This window comes from Muntiacus reevesi, chromosome 1 (genome assembly GCF_963930625.1).
Source record: "Muntiacus reevesi chromosome 1, mMunRee1.1, whole genome shotgun sequence".
Lineage (NCBI taxonomy): Eukaryota > Metazoa > Chordata > Mammalia > Artiodactyla > Cervidae > Muntiacus > Muntiacus reevesi.
The window spans coordinates 245,297,652-245,316,370 of record NC_089249.1 but is presented as its reverse complement, the minus strand read 5'-3'; the positions used below and the strand labels follow the sequence as shown (position 1 = coordinate 245,316,370).

The 18,719-nt window shown below is 38.3% G+C and overlaps 1 protein-coding gene across 2 annotated transcripts in view; it reads right to left on the bottom strand.

The window, feature by feature from the left end:
- SGCD (sarcoglycan delta) overlaps window positions 1-18,719 on the bottom strand; it is a 433,183-nt gene that overhangs the window by 9,591 nt on the left and 404,873 nt on the right. For both annotated transcript variants that reach the window (XM_065918989.1, XM_065918988.1), the window contains one exon: window positions 380-503. In XM_065918989.1, coding sequence (XP_065775061.1) covers window positions 380-503 — 124 coding nt within the window. The remainder of the gene's footprint in view (window positions 1-379; window positions 504-18,719) is intronic.

Sequence of the window (18,719 nt, the reverse complement as noted above, 5' to 3'; positions counted from 1 at the left end):
CTTCTCTTTAAATAATCTTGTGTGTTTTACAGTTTAATTATATCAGCCAACTAAATCTATTTTAAGGGGATGAAAGAGTTTGGAATTAGCATTCATTTTTACAGCCATCCTTATAATTCTGTTTTTTTTTTTTTTTTTTTTGTAATATGTGCTATTAGCTCAGTACTTTACAAATAATGAGTCATAACTTTTATGGGTTGTGGGTTTGGCTTATAATCGTGCTGTTCAATATATGTGATCCAGAAATAAAACCTCCTGATTGGCTCTTTTTGTTGTTACACTGTAGGATCAACGTCAGAGGCAAAGGAGTGCTGTGTCTTAGGAATCGTTGGCTCGCTGGGGCTGTGTCTCTCTGGGCTTCTGTCCCTCTCACGCCTACCTCTCCATCTTTGGACTCCAGTCTCAGCTCTGTTCTGCAGGTGGCTTCCATGTTGCCAGCTTCTGCATTTATTTCGACTCCTTTTGGGGCCTCCATCACCAGAGACCGGGTCGGGGACTCCAACCTGAAATATATGCGAGACTAAGAGTCAAGATCCCATATCACTCTTTTAGTAAATTTAGGAGGAAGCTGATGCTTCTGAGCATTGAGATGACACTTCAGTATCTGATCAGAAAGTGCTTCTACCTTTGCTTCATATGCCTGATCAACTTTATTAGGGTGGACATAGCATATCTGGGCTTTATCTTCATTGCACATCATAAAGATTGTGAGGAAGGTGTTCCAGGATCTTAGTTTTGTTCTGCCTTACACCTAGTTGATTGTTGCTTCATTAGCATGGTTAACCAAATTCTTACATAAGTTATCTCTGCTGCTAAGTCACTTCAGTCGTGTCCGACTCTGTGCGACCCCATATATGGCAGCCCACCAGACTCCCCCGTCCCTGGGATTATCCAGGCAAGAACACTGGAGTGAGTTGACATTTCCTTCTCCAGTGCAGGAAAGTGAAAAGTGAAAGTGAAGTCTCTCAGTCGTGTCCGACCCTTAGCAACCCCATGGACTGCAGCCTACCAGGCTTCTCCATCCATGGGATTTTCCAGGCAAGAGTACTGGAGTGGGGTGCCATTGCCTTCTCCGTAGTTATCTTTAGAGTAAGGCAATTTCAGGTCTAAACTGAGATTTCCTGAAATTGATAGGTATTCTTTCCCTTTTGCCCTACTTTCTGTGTCTTCCTGGAAACAGGTAGAGGTTAAGAAAATATAGCTAGGAGTTGGACATGACTGACCCAAGCCATGGGGCTGCCACGATATGACCTTGGAAAGTCCTTCTTTCCTCCTTTCTTTTCAAAAATTTCTCAAAGCCTAGGTTTCCTCATGTCTAAAGTGCTCCAAGTGGTGCCTGGCACATTGGAAATGTATGATTAATATGTGTTAATCATTACTATTACTGCTGTGACTGTTATGACACTAGCAAGTCATAAAGAAATCTCAGGCCTTACTCAAATAGTCAGTTGTCAAAAGAAGACTCAGGATAGATGAGTTGTTGCTAGGAGTAAGAGGGAAGTGATTTAACTATAAAGGGGCAGCATAAGGAGTAGATGCTTTTTTGGTGACAGAACTGTTCTCTGTCTTGGTTACAGTGGTAGCTATGTACCTCCATGTGTTTATAGAAACTCTTTGGACTAATTATACTATCCAACAGTGAATTTTATTGTTTGTAAATTAAGTTGAGAAAAGGGAGTATCAGCCACACTCTGTGCTAATTATTGGCACAAAAGAGGAAAATGCTTCATAGAAAGTTTTTTGCCTATCTTATTTTATGCAAAAAATATGAACTAAAACTCATCCTCTAAGTATTCCAGATTTTAACACTATCACCCAGTTGAACTGAATGAAGATCCTCTTACCTGTTACAAATAAAGTATTCCACCTTAGAAAGCATAGCCCTTAGCAAAGGCCACCAAAGCACTCCAAATCAGATCAATTTTCTGCATTTATATTTCTCCACTCCTAATTTAAAAAAACTGGAAATAGAACTGCCATATGACCCAGCAATGCCATTTCTGGGCATACATACTGAGGAAACCTGATCTGAAAGAGACACGTGCACCCCAATGTTCATCGCAGCACTGTTTATAATAGCCAGGACATGGAAGCAACCTAGATGCACATCAGCAGACGAATGGATAAGGAAGCTGTGGTACATATACACCATGGAATATTACTCAGCCGTTAAAAAGAATGCATTTGAATCAGTTCTAATGAGATGGATGAAACTGGAGCCCATTATACAGAGTGAAGTAAGCCAGAAAGATAAAGAAAATTACAGCATACTAACACATATATATGGAATTTAGAAAGATTGTAATGATAACACTATATGCAAAACAGAAAAAGAGACACAGATGTACAGAACAGACTTTTGGACTCTGTGGGAGAAGGTGAGGGTGGGATGTTTTGAAAGAACAGCATGTATATTATCTATGGTGAAACAGATCACTGGCCGAGGTGGGATGCATGAGACAAGTGCTCGGGCCTGGTGCACTGGGAGGACCCTAAGGAGTCGGGTGGAGAGGGAGGTGGGAGGGGGGATCGGGATGGGGAATACGCGTAACTCTATGGCTGATTCATATCAACGTATGACAAAACCCACTGAAATATTGTGAAGTAATTAGCCTCCAACTAATAAAAATAAATAAATTAATTAAAAAAAAAAACACTTTGAACATGTTTAAAAGGAACATCACATCATTCTCTCTGCCAACCGCTGACTCCATTTGCTTCCACCAGCCCCCATGGGTAGGACACATTCTCGTGGGCATCAGTAAGTGGCAAGAAGACCAAGGCACCAGTGGGGTGCCCTCCTGAGTGATTCCAAGCCGTATTGCACAGGGGCCAACAAAGGGTTCTTCTCCATTTCCCAGGTCTGGGTCCCTGAAGTCTCTACTCCTCTGGAAAGGACTGGCTTCAGCTTCTCTCTCAGTCCTCCTTTCCCTTGTGACGTCACCCCTTAGTGTATGACAAAAATCCCCCATCCTACCCCTTCCTCCTCAGAAGATCTTCACCAAGTTGGTGCTGAGCTGGGTATAGTTCCACCTCGAATTATGACGAACTTCTTTTGCCTGTGGTTTTTCTCACTAGAACATCTGGACAAGGAAGGGGGTCTTGTCGCTAGAACAGCAGAGAATGATGTCTCTGAAGTGCAGTCTTGTCGAGGACTTAATCCAACGCAGTTGAGCTTTTCCTATAGCTTACTTCTAAAATCTGCCGATGTTTTCTGCCATTTTCATTTGCTCCTCTCCTATAAGGTCTGGCTGACTCATACCCCTTACCCTAGCATTGCCTAACCTTCTGTTTTCACTAATATTCACCCCACAGCATAAACTTCCCTTCTGACAGTACTGCCGACTCACCTCCACATTCATTCACCATCTTCTCAGTGGCACTGCCATTCTCCACCTTGCCCAGGATACAGTCCTCAAACCATCTTCTCTCTTTCCCTTTCCTTTCAGCTCCTTCCCTTATTATAATGGTTAACTCAGCTTTTTAAAATAAATTGGAGTATAATTGCTGTACAATGTTCTGCTCATTTCTGTTGTACAATGAGGTGGATCAGCTTTATGTATACATGTAGCCCCTCCCTCTTGAACATCCTACCCACTCGCCATCGCGCCCCTCTAAAGTCACCACAGAGCCAAGCTGAGCTCCCTGCACTTCACACTAGCTGTCTATTTCACACGTGGTAGGATATATGTCAACCATACTCTCCCAAATCGTCCCACCCTTTCCTGCCCCAGCTGTGTGCACACGCCCATTCTTTACGCTGAGTCTCTAGTCCTGCCCTGAGAGTAGTTCACAACTTCTCCGTTCATCTCTAATCTGGACTACTGAAACCTCACAAGTTTTGTGTCTAACTCCTCCTTTTTTCCCCAGTGTACTTCACGCACAAATATATCTTCCCAAAGTCAGTTCTGAATATGCCACTCATCAAAACCCTTGCAAGTTTCTTAGAAAATACAGGAGCTACTGGACGTATCCAACCATTGACAGCTTGGTGTGATCTATTTTGTTAGTGTTAGTTCTTGCCACAAACATCAGCTCTGCTTTATGGAATACTTACTAGGTGATTGGGCTCTGCGGGAAGTGTTTTATACTGTGTTATCTCATTTGGGCATGTGTGTGCTCAGTTGTGTCCAACTCTTTGCAGCCCCATGGACTGTAGCCCACCAGGCTCCTCTGCCCATGGAATGTTTCATGCAAGAATATTTGAGTGGGGTGCCATTTCTTACTCTAGAGGATCTTCTTGACCCAAGGATTGAACCTGGATCTCCTGCATTGGCAGGCAGGTTTTTTTTTTTTTTTTTTTTTTACCATCGTACCACTTGGGAAACCTGTTATCTCATTTAATCCTGACAAAGTCCTATGCCTTCGACACTCCTTTAGTCCTGATTGTACAAGCAAGGGAGACTAAGGTGAATGGCTTGCTTAAGGTTGTACCCTAGCAAAAGGGCAAAACCAAGACTCAAACCCAAGTGTGTTGTCCAGGGTATAATATCAGTGCCAGGAAAACTGGACATCTTTGCTGTGCCTCATGTCTTCACCCCACGCTTTGTAAGTAAATGCCAATTCTCTCTTCACGGAATTAGCACTTTTATTTCCAAAACCAACCTCTGTAAATAAGGGTAAGGTGATAGGGAGACTTATTTCCTACCCTAAATGGTTTTCACAACTTACTGAAATGGTTGACATCAGTGACATCAAATTCAGGATACAGTGAATGTGTTCATATTTGCTGTATATTATTCAAGGTGAATGGCTGATACAAAATGATAGTTGAGGTGAAAATTTCAAGATAGAAAAACAGTATTTGGAGCCTGGAGAACTTTATCAGCTGGAGCGTTGGCTTTTCAGACAGACTCAGGAATTCCTTTTACTCTCACCACCTCCTGTGGGCTTTGAAATCAGCAGGAGGGCTCCCAGGTCAGAGAACTGAACTCAGAAATGACTGCTGCCTCTTTCCCTCTCACAGCTTTGGAAGTGACAAGAAATGCGGCTACTCTGTTTTCTAGTGTCAGAGGCTCCAATGAGGTAGAAATGGCAATTCCTTGGCCAGAGACCAAAGGGTAACTGACTTTGTGTTTCAAACCCCATCTTAACATCCTCTATTGTTCAGGCAAACTTAATAGTATGTGCACATGCTAAATCCTTCCAGTGCGACAAAAGCTCCTACAAGAGCCCTGAAGGGCCTGCGCAGAGCAGACAAAGCACTCTTCTGGTGATTTCAGTCAATTTCTGACTATAGATTAACAACCATGACTCTACTGCTTCGTTGGTTATTGAGCAGGGAAAGTGGAGGGAGGCTTCCTCCTGATTTGGGAGGTGGTGAAGACAACTGAGGGTCCTGTTGGCTCTTTGAAATGAATACAGCTCCCGAAAGGAGCAAATGTGACTCCTCTGGGAGGACTGAAAGAGCCTGAAAATAGAAGGAAGTCTAGGAAAGGAGGTCCAAGGCTAGGCCCGTGCTGTCCAGAACAATGGTTCTCACACTTGAGCAGCAGAATTCCCTGCCAGGCTCCCCTGAGTTACATACAGTAGATTTGGGGTGGTGCCTGAATGCCTGCCCTATGGGCAACTCACAGGTGATGTTGAAGCTGATAGTCTGGGGACCACACTTTGAGAACCACTCCTCTGAAACAACGTTGCCAAACCAGATACCCACAGAGACTGGAGAGGTAATGTCAGTGAGTGACCCATAAGAAAGCTCGAAGAAAAACTAGTCTCTGAGCAATCATAGATGGCAAGTGATGGAGATGCTTTAGATAGGAGGCAGCTGATATTCTAATCTGGTCTATTATTGCCAGGGCTACTGGTGGAAAACAAAAATTTATTTCAAATCATTAAACTTTTGGAATTGATGCAAAGATTTCTCCAAATATAAATATGGTAAAAAGAATGACATTGACATAGATCTTGTGTGTCTGTGTGTGTGTGAGCGCGCTTAGTTGCTCAGTCATGTCCAACTCTTTGCAACCCAATGGACTGTAGTCCGCCAAGCTCCTCCATCCATGGGATGATCCAGGCAAGAAAACTGGAGTGGGTTGCCATGCCCTCTTCCAGGGGATCTTCCCAACCCAGGTATACTCACTACCTACTTAGGAAACAAAAAATTCTTTGTAGTTCCCTGAGCTCCTTTTCGGAGAAGGCAATGGCATCCCACTCCAATACTCTTGCCTGGAAAATCCCATGGATGGAGGAGCCCGGTAGGCTGCAGTCCATGGGGTCGCTAAGAGTCCCACACAACTGAGCGACTTCACTTTCACTTTTCACTTTCCTGCATTGGAGAAGGAAATGGCAACCCACTCCAGTGTTCTTGCCTGGAGAATCCCAGGGACGGGGGAGCCTGGTGGGCTGATGTCTGTGGGGTCACACAGAGTCAGACACGACTGAAGTGACTTAGCAGCAGCAGAGCTCCTTTTCCTAATTCTAATCCATTTCCTTCCCTCAAGAGTAACTAGTACTATGAATTTTGCTTTCCTTGCTTGTTTTGTTTTTGTTTGCTTTTTCTTGCTTTGTTTTCTTGCTTTTCTTTGTACTATTACCTTACTACATTTGCCTGCCTAAATGATAAATTGTTCACTATCATGTGTTTTTGAGCTTTATGCACAGAATGATTCCACTTAGTGGTTTATTTATTTTTGGCCTCAACAGTTTGTTCCTGAGGAACAGCCATGCCCAACTGTAATTTATTCAATTCCCTTGGGTTAATCACACATCATGATTTATTTGTCCATCCTTTTGCTGGACATTTTGATGGATCCCAAGTTTTTTTTTCTACTAAGTCACCTCTGATGTGGATCCTGGTGTTTATTTGTAAATTTTCTTTAGGACACACAGGTTAAGAGTGACATTGCTAGCTCCTAGTGTATGCTTATCTACAGCTTTATTATTTTCCTGCTAGTAATGTATAGAGTTTATTCTATTTATTCTGTTTATTCTATTTCTTGCTAGGATTTGATATTGTTCATTATGAAATGAGTGTGAAATGGGATGCTATTGTCTTTTAAATATGCATTTCCCAGTTTAGTAATGGAGTTAAGCATCTTTTTATTTGCTGGTAAACCATTTGGGATTCTTCTTCAGTGAGATGTCTTTTGTTTTTGTGATTTGGTGTGAATTGTAATCGTGCTTTATGTATTCTGAAAAATAATTGTTTAGCAGTTCTATGTATTGATAATTCCTTCTTTTGAGGCAGTAGCTTATCTTTTCATTTTATGCTGAGCATCTTTGGTGAACAAAGTTTTATATTTTAATGCCAAAAATTTTATTATCTTTTCCTTTAGCATTTGTGCTTTCTGTGTCTTATTTGAGAAATCCTTCCCTACACTGAATAAAGTTCTTCAATATTATTTTTAAAACTTTTATGTTTTGCTAAGTCTCTAATTCATTGGGTATTCATGTTTGTGTATGGTCTGAGGTTGGGGTAAAAACAGATGCAGGTGAAGGATCTCAACATCATATATTGAAAAGCCTATATTTAGTTCTTTCATAAATGATGTTGCCAGACACTTATAGGTCTTTCTAGTCTATTTCATTATTCTATTCATCTATCCCTGTGATAACAATTAGGTGTTTTAACATACTACAACTTTTAAATTCTTTACATTTAATAAGACAAGTCCTCTTACATTGCTTTTTCAAGACAGCTGTTAGGTAGTTAGAATAGGACAAAGCAGTCCAGAATGGCAGTGGCTAAAAGACAAGGAAGGGAAAAGCCCAGGAAACTAGAACAAAGGAAGGTCGGAGGACCAGAGTGAGGACCTTAGGTAAAACAAAGAGCACCCCTGGCTAGCCCAGTTTACATAGGGTAGGCCCGGGGGAGGAGAAAACAAACAAACAAACATAAAAAGAGGAGCCAAAATTGGGCCAGGGGCTTTTCCGTTCCTTGTCTTTTAGTCACTGCCATTCTGGACTCCTTTTTCTTTTTTTTAAGGTGTTTTTTTTTTTTTCATTTATTTTTACTGAAGAAGTGAAGTGAAGTCGCTCAGTCGTGTCTGACTCTTTGCGACCCCATGTACTGTAGCCTACCAGGATCCTCAGTCCAAGGGGTTTTCCAGGCAAGAATACTGGAGTGGGTTGCCATTACCTTCTCCATGGACTCCTTTTTCTTATTCTAACCTCCTAATTTCAGAATCAAATGAAGGAAGACCTGTTGGAATTTTGGTTGGATTTATGTTCTCTCCATGATGATTTCATCTGTCTCTACTAAGTTTTCTTGGATGTATTTCAATAAAGTTAGACATTTTTTTTTTTTTTTCTATGTGGATTCAGCATATCTCTTATGTCTACTGAAAATGATATTTTGGTTAAAAAAGTATTTCTCTTACACTTACTGCTTTTTCCTATTATATTCAGATTCAGGCTTTTGTTCATTGTTTTCGATATGTTGATCTTATAGTTAACACCTAGGTAAATAAGGCAGGAGGAGAAGGGGACAACAGAAGATGAGATGGTTGGATGGTATCACTGACTCAATGGACGTGAGTTTGAGCAAACTCCAGAAGATGGTAAAAGACAGAGAAACTTGGCATGCTGCAGTCCATGAGGTCACAGAGTCAGACATGACTGAGCAACTGAACAGCAACAAATTATCTTATTTTTCAAAATTTGCACACAGGTTGATTTTGGTTGTCTTGTTATGGTTTTCTTGCTAAATCATGTCTGACTCTTTTGACAGGTTCCTCTGTCATGGGATTTCCCAGGCAAGAATACTGGAGGGGGGTTGCCATTTCCTTCTCCGGGGGATCTTCCCAACCCAGGTTTATTTGGTAGGCACTAGTTATTTTATGACAGTTTTATATCTTTTGATTTCTTATACCTTTTACTTTCTATACTGTTCTGTCTAGGATTGTCCAATAAGTGCTAATTAAAAGTAAGGAAATGGCAATCTTGCCTTTTCCTGACTTGAAAGGGAAAGCTTTAAAAAATTCACCATTAAGTAAACTTTTTTTGTTGTAGGGTTTTTTATTTTTTTCCCCTGAAATACTTTTTATTATGATGAGAGAGTTCCTTTCTATTCTTGTTTTGATAAGAGTTTCTCATTCATTACTGTGAATTTTATCAAGTACCATTTTATTCTTCATATTTTGAGATATTATACTTAATATATTAATGTGGTAAATTACATTAATTTTTCAATAATCCACTCAATTTTTGGTATTAGCTTAACGTTGTCATTCCGCCTGCAATGCAGGAGACCTCGGTTCAATCCCTGGCTTGGGAAGATCCCCTGGAGAAGGGAAAGGCTACCCACTCCAGTATCCTGGCCTGGAGAATTCCAGGGACTATATGGTCAGGGGTCACAAAGAGTCAGACATGACTGAGTGACTTTCACTTCACTAACATTGTCATTATATATCATCAATATCTTTGTCAAGTTCTTTCACTTTATTCTGAAAATTTTAATGAAAGATTAATTTGCCTCTTGTATATTTAAAATCATTGAGAAACCTGCACATTGAATGACATATTTTTCCATTTAAAGTTAATTATAGGATTATACATGTTTTATGCTTCTCAGGTTGACTTTGGCAAGTTATCTCTCTTCTTGGTATTTTTTCATTTCATTAAGAGGTTTAAACTTCTTGGCAAAGCTTTTTATAATATTTTCATTTTAAAAACCATCCCCAACATTTGTAGTTATGTCTTTTGTTGTTCCAAATATTTATATTCGTGTCTTCTTTTCCCCTTGAGCAGTACTGTCAATTATTAGTCTTTTCAAAGAGCTAACTTTTGCTTTTGTCAACCCTGTGTTATGCTTATTTCTTGTGCTTGAATTTTCCTTGTCTTTTGTTCTAAATAGAACTGCAGAATTATTCTAAGTAAGTTCTAAAATGTGTTGCCGCTTAGTTAATTAAAATGTTCTGCCTTCTTAATTTTTAATATTTTTATTTAAGGATATGCATCTGGGGGTCAGCATAGCAAAGAAGTATTAATAATATAGGTGTGAATATTTTGCCATTTTAGTATAATTTCTCCTCTGGTAAGTTTTATAGAAGGACTTTCCTTAATTTCTAAATATGTAAGATTTTCTAGTATACATTTCTACTGTATATTTTATTCATTATTTTTAAACTAATAATCTTATGATAGTTAAAAATATTCTTTTTAATAGATCATTTAAAAATTGAGACTAGATTTTTGGTACAGTATATGTTAATTTTTACAAATATTCATGGCTGTCTGAAAAGAATATGTGTTCTGCAGTTGTTGGTGCTATGTTCTATGTCTATTAACTCAAGATGTATACCTGTTTGATCTATCAGTTATAAAGAGAGGTATTTATTAAATACATACCAACTTAGGATTCCACGTATAAAAAGTTGTATTTCTTATATTGTTTTTTTCCTTAAAGTCTATTTTGCCTATTGGTATAGTTGTTCTCACTGTCAGTATTTTCCTTGAACACATTATTCTTTTAAATATCATCTATTCTGTATGGTTATATACTAGATGTGTCTCTCATATAACTGGGTTTTTTTAAAAAAAATTCAGATGACTTTTTATTAAGGAAAAATGCATACAATGAAATGCACAGGTTTTTTTTTTACTTTTACTAAGAAATAAACATTGTCTATATTTGTACAACATGATGTTTTAATACATGTGTATATTGTGAACTGATTCTCGCAGTTAATTAACCTATCCATCACCTCACATGTTTACCTTTTCCTCCCATGTGGTAACAATATTTAAAATCTACTTTTTAACAAATTTCAAACATATAATAGAATATTATTTAATAACTATAGTCATCACTGTGCTGCACACTAGCTCTTCTGAACTCATTCAGATTATAACTGAAAGTATGCACCCTTTATCCAGTCTCTTGTTAGTAGATATTTGGTTGTTTTGAGTTTGGGACTATATTGCATACATCTTTATGAGGATGGAGTTTTTCATTTCTCTAAAATAAGTGGCTATGAGTAGAACTGTTAGGTTATAGCATAGGTGTGTCTTTAAGAAATGTGTTAAGACAGCATCTAAAATAATCCCCAAAGATCCTGGCCTCCTGGTATTCATGCTTTTAGGTGATTCTATATTTTAGATGTGGGCTGGATATGTTGTTCAGTGGCTAAGTCATGTCTGACTCTTTGTGTCCCCATGGACTGCAGCATGCCAGGCTTCCCTGTCCTTTGCTATCTCCTGGAGTTTGCTCAAACTCATGTCCATTGAGTCGGTAATGCTATCTAATCATCCCATCCACTGCGGCCCCCTTCTCCTGCCGTCAATCTTTCCCACCAACAAGGGTCTTTTCCAATGAGTTGGCTCTTTGCATCAGGTGGCCAAAGTATTGGAACTTCAGCTTCAGTATCAATCCTTCCAATGAATATTCAGGGTTGATCTCCTTTAGGACGGACTGGTTTGATCTCCTTGCTATTCAGGGGACTCTCAAGAGTCTTCTCAAGCACCACAATTCAAAACCATCAATTCCTCAGTGCTCAGCCTTCTTTATGGTCCAACTCTCACATCCATATATGACTACTGGAAAAACCATAACTTTGACTATACAGGCCTTTGTTGGCAAGGTGATGTCTCTGCTTCTTACTATGCTGTCTAGGTGTGTCATAGCTTTCCTTCCAAGGAGCAAGTATGCATAGTGGTTTGCTTCTACACAAGTAAAGTGTGCCAGGATGTCACTTAGGAGACTAGCTTTAAAAAAGATTGTGGCTTCCATCTTGGGTTTGTGCTCTCATTCCCTGACTCAAAGAGATACTATGCTGAGTATATCTGAGAAAATGGGGGAGCCCATTAGCCTGTGAGGAACTAAGGCCCTCAATCCAATAGTCTACAGGAAGCTGAGTCTTACCAACAACTGCATTTATAAATAGATCTTCCTCAAGACAAGCATTTGAAAAGATCACAGCCCTGGCCCACAGCTTAACTGCAACCTGATAATTGATCTTGAGTGAGAGGCATCACTTGAGTGAGAGGCACCCAGATTTCTGACCCACAGAAACTGAGATAATAAATGTCTTGTTTTTTAAGCTGCTGAATTTTGTACCATCATAGATTAATACAATAAGAAAACTGCCAAAGTGTTTCCCAAGATACTTGTGCAATTTTACATTCTTAACACCAATACTGATGTAATTAAAGCTATTCTAGTGGCTATAAAATGGTTCTTCTTTACAAGTTTCATTTTCCTGATGACTAATCATGTTGAGCAGCTTTTCATGTGTTTATTGGGTATTCAAAGATGTTCTTTTGGGAGAGATCTATTTAAAACTTTTGTGCAAATTTTTTTAAACCATTGGATTATTTGGTTTTTTTGTTATTGATTTGCTGTATATGCCAGGTAAATTTTTTGTGTGTGTATATATCAACATATCTCTGAAATTTCAGATACATTTTCAGAAAATTCAGATATGCATGTATATCTGAATACGTTCATATATCTAAAATCTTTCTACTTATCTATCTGTATAAAGTATTTTCTCCCAATCCATGACTTGCTTCATTTTTAAATAATGTCTTCTGATGAGTGCCAATTTATCATATATATTTTTATGTTTAGTACTTCTGTACCTTCCCTAATAAATCATCACCTACTCCAAGGATACATAGTCTTCCATGTCTTTTTCTAGAAGCTTTATAGTTTTAGTTTTACATCTAGATTTGTAATCCATTGTGAATTAGTTTCTAAGAGTAGAGTTGAGGTTCACATTTTCCCCCAGTAGGTTTATCTCGTTATTCCAGCACCATTTACTGGAAAAAAAAATTTAATCCTTTCTCTGTTGAATAGCACTGATGCTTTTGTTGAAAATCAATTAACCATACCTATATAGACCTATTTTTACACTCTCTACTCTGTTCTGTTTATCTATTTGCCTCAGTTCAGTTCAGTCACTCAGTCATATCCAACTCTTTGCGACCCCATGGACCGCAGTATGCCAGGCCTCCCTGTCTATCCTTATGCTAATACCAGACTGTCTTGTTTGATATAACTTTGTAAGAAGTCAGAATTAGCTAAAGTGAGCCCTTTAGCTTTAGCAAAAGAAAAACATTGGTTTAGCTTTTCTAGACTCTTTCCTTTTCCATATGTCTTAAACGCCTGTAGGCAATTTGACTGGGATTGTGTTGAATCCATAGATCAATTCTGAGCAGAGTGGATACCTTAATAATACTGAGTCTTTAATGGATTTTCTTTTAAAATGTAACACTCCAGATATTCTTGATTTATCTGTATGTACTATTAAGTATTTTGATTCTGTGTTGCTTAATCCAGCCAGATTATTGCTTATTCAGTGTTTATGTATATCTATTAATATGCATTTCCACCTTCTATCTTTATTTCTTCTGTCATCGTAAACCTCCCTTTCTTAAAATCAAGAAAATTTTTGACATTTTCTTTTAGTGAGAGTTTGCTGGGGCAAATCCTCAGTTTTGTTTTTCTGAAATAATTTTTTAATCTGCTTTCTTTAGTAAAAGAGATTTTTCTTTGGATGCATCATGCTGTGCTGATAGTTATTTTCTCTCAGGAATTGAAGATTATTCCTCTGTATTCTGGTTCTCACTATTGTGGTTAAGTAGTTAGCTGCCAATCTATCTTCAGTTCTAGAACTTCTATTTTGTTCTTTTCTCTCCAGAGGCTCTTTTGCAATGTTATTTTGATATGCCTAGATATGGATTTAATTTTATTTACTCTCCCTGAATTTTTTTTTTACTCTCTAAATTTGTAGTTTTGTGTCTTTCATCACTTCTGAACAACACTCAGCTGATATGTCTTTGAAAATTGCTTATGCCCTGTTCTCTCTCTTTTCATGCTGAATCTTGGATTAGACATTTGTATTATTCTGCCTCTCTGCTTCCTGGATAATTCCTTAGACATAGTCTCATGTTCATTTAATTTTTTTATTATTTTTCATCACATCCTGTGGAGTTTTGCTTTTTGAGATTATATTTTCATTTTTAGAAAATTTCCATTGCTCAGTTGTTAGCCATTTTTATATTCCTTTGTTTTTTATTCTTTCAATTCTGTTTCTCTACTCATAGAGAACATTTTACTTTATATTTTCTCTGCTGATTCTCATATCAGGAACTTCTGTGCATCTAAATTGGCTGCCTTGTTTCCATGCTCTCTTGCTCATGGTGCATTGCTTCTGAGGACGTTCCATACTTTTTGCCTCTGTGACTTTCTGTGTCTTGGATCATAATTTGCTGAAGTTATCAGAGAACTACTTTTAAGGTGATTTTCTCTAGAGAGGGTTTGCATCTGTTTCCATTGGTCACTGATGCCACCTTCAGTTTGGGCCTAGTGTAAACTAATTTCTTTCCTTGAGGTCTCAGAACCAACCAGGTAATATGAATTCAGGCACAGGGAGGGTCAATTTGAAGTTACCAAGCCTTGGAGAAAGTTTTCTCTCCAGTGCTGAAGTTAAAAACTGGCTATTTCCCTTGCAATCCTCAGGGTGGAAAAGTCAGAGGAGGGCAAGACCAGGTAGGCTGAATTCTATTTCATCTGTACGTTGAGGGTTTGGTACATTGGGGTCCCATTTAAATCTGTAGTATCTCTAAATGGATTACCTCCATCCAGTGGACACTGAGATTGTCCTTGTTCCCATGTCCCCTCAGTCCATAAAACAAGCTGAATTTCATCTACTTCAGTAAAATCTATAAAGTTATGGGTGACTTCCATGCTCAGGTTACTTCTATGGGTTCCTATATTTTAGCTTTTGGACTGTGACTAATCATACGTCATTTCTTGCTCATGCATACATTTAAAATATTTAAAAAATATTTTTGCCATTAGGTTTAATTCTTTTCAACCAGAACAACTGGTCAAAGGACTTGCACTGCTCTTCCATTGTACTCCAGAGGTCCAGGTTTCTGCTTTTTGAAATGATGGACTTGGAAACTGTATAGTAAAATCAACTCAGCTTTAAAGGTTGGCAAATAATTATTATTTTTATTTCTATGTTAAGAAATATTTCTTAGTGTTTCCATTAAAAAAATTATTTTATATTGGAATATAGTTGACTAACAATGTGTTAGTTTCTGGTGTATGTCTTAAGTGAAGCAAAGTGCTTCACTTAAACATCTATATGTTCTTTTTCAAATTCTTTTCCCATTTATGTTATTACAGAGTACTTAGCAGAGTTCCTTGTGCTATACACTAGGTCCTTGTTGGTTATCTATTTTAAATATATTAGTGTGTACATGCCAATCCCAAACTCCCAATCTATCCCCTCCCCCTCCTCCCCCCACTCCCCCTGGTAACTGTAAATTCATTCTCTAAGTCTGTGAGTCTGTTTCTCTTTTATAAATAAATTCATTTGTATCATCTTTTAAGATTCTGTACATAAGAGTTACAATGATATTTGTCTTTCTCTGACTTAACTTAGTATGATAATCTCCAGGTCCATTTATGTTGCTGAAAATGGCATTATTTCATTCCATTTAACAGCTGAATAATGTTCCATTGTGTATACATACCACATCTTCCTTATTCATCTGTCGATGGACACCTAGGTTGCTTTCACGTCTTGGCTATTGTAAACAGTGCTTAAATGAACATTGGTGTACATGTATCTTTTCAAATCATGGTTTTCTCTGATATATGCCTAGGAGTGGGGTTGCTGGATCATATGGTAGCTCTATTTTTAGCTTTTTAAGGAGCCTCCATACTGTTCTCCTTAATGGTTGTAACAATTTACATTTTCATCAACAGTGTTTTCTCCACACTCTCTCTAGCATTTATTGCTTGAAGATTTTTAATGATGGCCATTCTGACTGGTATGAGGTGATATCTCTCTTGATTGGCATATCTCTGATAATTATGTTGAGTATCTTTTCATATGCTGCTTGGTCATTTGTATGTCTTCTTTGGAGAAATGTCTAGTTAGGTCTTCCACCCATTTTTTATTAGGCTGCTTGTTTTTTTGATATTGAGCCAACTGAGTTGTTTGTAAATTTTGGAGATTAATACCTTGTTGATCCCATCATTTGCAGATATTTTCTACCATTCTGTGGGTTGTTTTTTCATTTTGTTTATGGTTTGCTGTGCAAAAGCTTTTGAGTTTAATTAGGATTCATTTGGTTCTTTTTGTTTTTATGTCCATTACTCTTGGAGAAGGATCAAAAAAGATATTTCTGTGATTTGTGTCAAAGTGTTCTGCCTATGTTTTCCTCTAAGAGTTTTATAGTATCTAGTCTTACATTTAGATCTTTAGTCCAATTTGAGTTTATTTTGTGTATGGTGTTACACAATGTTCTAATTTCATTCTTTCATCAGTGCAAGAAAAGGAGATAGGAGTCTGTGGTTATGTAGGTGGGAGAAGACTCATTTCATCATCATACCCAAATCTAGCGTTTGGTGATGGGTTAGCCACAAAGATAGGGAACAATGTAAAAAGAACACCTACAGTGTCTTGTGAATTGAGTTTTAGAGAAGTTGATTGGAAGGTGTGTGAGAACATCAAGTGACCAGGTGGATATACAGGGCTAGAGGCAGAAAAGCGAAAGGCGTGTTTGATCATGGTTGGTAGTGTATATCTGTATTGCTGTGGCAATGGTATAGTTGCTTATACACTCGAAAACACAGTCCAATTCTATGGAGTGGCAGCTGAGTTGGTTTGGCTGGTGAGACTAGGAACTATTGTTCTGGCTAAGTCAGGATGGTGTCCTCTGAAAACATCTCTTTCTATAGCCGGAGACAAAGAAAAGTCCTGACCAGAGTACAAAGTACCTAGACTCTCCTGGTTCCCCTCTGACATGGTTTCTTAGGTCTAGTGTGGCCAGGGAATATGACAAGGAGAAAAACTGGTTGTGTCTCTTAGGTTAATGAAACCCTGGAGAGATGTTTCCTCTGTCAAAAACCACTGTTTCCTGGCACATTTCTGCATGGATTTGAAACCTCCTCTTCTCCGCTCAAATTTCATTTCAAGGACCTGTGAAACATGGGCTGGTGATGTTTGGGAATGTCATGAATCAAAAACCCCCACAAAACTATAAATGCTATCACAAGTCTGTTTTTAAATCTCAGAGAATAATTTATTTGCTCTTGGCATTATCAGTTTGTTCTCCCGTTTCAAGCTCATTTTTTGTTGAAATTGTTTTTGTAGAAACAGTGATTACTTATCCAGATTTCTTGTTTTCATTTCCTCCATCATAAGTATCTACATTAATCACTTCCAAACCGAGACAAGTTTTTAGATCATATTTTGTTCCCATCCTCAGAGAATGGAGACAATGGTGTTTGTTACTTTGGGGAATGACCTTCGAAACATCATAAAAACCAAGTAATGTATGTGGTAACTGAAATAAGTTAGCACCCCTGTCCTTCTTAGGAAATAGCAGATTCACAATGACACCAACAGCTAAAATGACTCTGTATGTTCTAAGTTTGACGAAAAATCTAATACAAAGTTATAATAGAAAGGAAAACGATTTAGAAAGAACTGGTGGGAGAGAATATAAAGTTCATGCTATTTTGGTTAAAGAAACTGCTTTTAGGGAGTTCTTGGATTGGCTGATGTCAGGGACTAGGAAATTTCAATTTGGTAAGAACCACATGGAGGAGCTTTCAAAACCTGGGTCACATCTCACACAAACTAAATGAGGATGCTGGGACATTGATATGGTGATGGTTGAAAACCACTGACTTAGCAGATCTATGTGTGCGTTGTAGATAGACAACCTTTACTATGGAACCCTACCATCCTACTGATGAGAACAGAATAGTAATTCAGGTTGTGACCAGATCAGCTAAGTTGATAAATGGAAACATCAGTGCCTACTGAATGGGCCCATTGTACTATCTGAGCAACTGCATTTCTATGTTGCTTATCCAATGATATTATATATATAAAACTTCAATCAGTGGGATTTGTTACTTAAAGAATGTGTGTAACTATCAAACAATTTCTTCATTGATCTCAAGTTCATTGGCTCTCGAGCTCAAAGTTGAATTCCTATTTAAAGAAAAGTGCTTTAAAAATTGCTCCCATATTTTAGTTGGGCTGTTTGAGAAACACTAGTGAACCAACAGTAATTCTTAAGAACCTGATTTGAATCAGTGTAGTGGGCCATTTAAACTAATGCTGAGAGAGATTTTGACGCTTGACAACTTTCAGAGCATAGTGTTGGGCTCCCTTTCTGTTGTCAACTTGAAAATTCATAATTGAATTTTCAATTGAAGGGATAATTTTTTCAACTGAAAATCTTTAATTTTCAGTTGATGTGACATCTGACTTCAGTTTCCTAAAAACCACTGTGACTCACCCTGTATTTTTGAGTTATGCTTTTACACAGCCTGATTCAAAATAACCTCAGAGGTCTCAAATGAAAGCCCAATGTCAAGTTTTAGCAACATAATGAGATTCACATGCCATTAGCAAATGCATATTTTAAGCCCTGCATGTTGGGCGCTTTTCATATACTTAACCCCATCTGGTATTCACTACTAGCCCCAGGGAGATTCAGAGAGGTCATATGTCATGGTCCATTCTCAATGTCTGCATCTCCATTGTTTTCCTGCAAATAGGTTCATCAGTATTTTTTCTACATTCTGTTTGGTTAAGTTCAGTCACTCAGTCGTGTCTGACTCTTTGTGACCCCACGGAGTGCAGCACGCAGGGCCTCCCTGTCCATCACCAACTCCCAGAGTTTCCTCAAACTCATGTCCATTTAGTTGGTGATACCATCCAACCATTTCAGCCTCTGTCATCCCCTTCTCCTTCTGCCTTCAATCTTTCCCAGCATCAGGATCTTTTCCAATGAGTCAG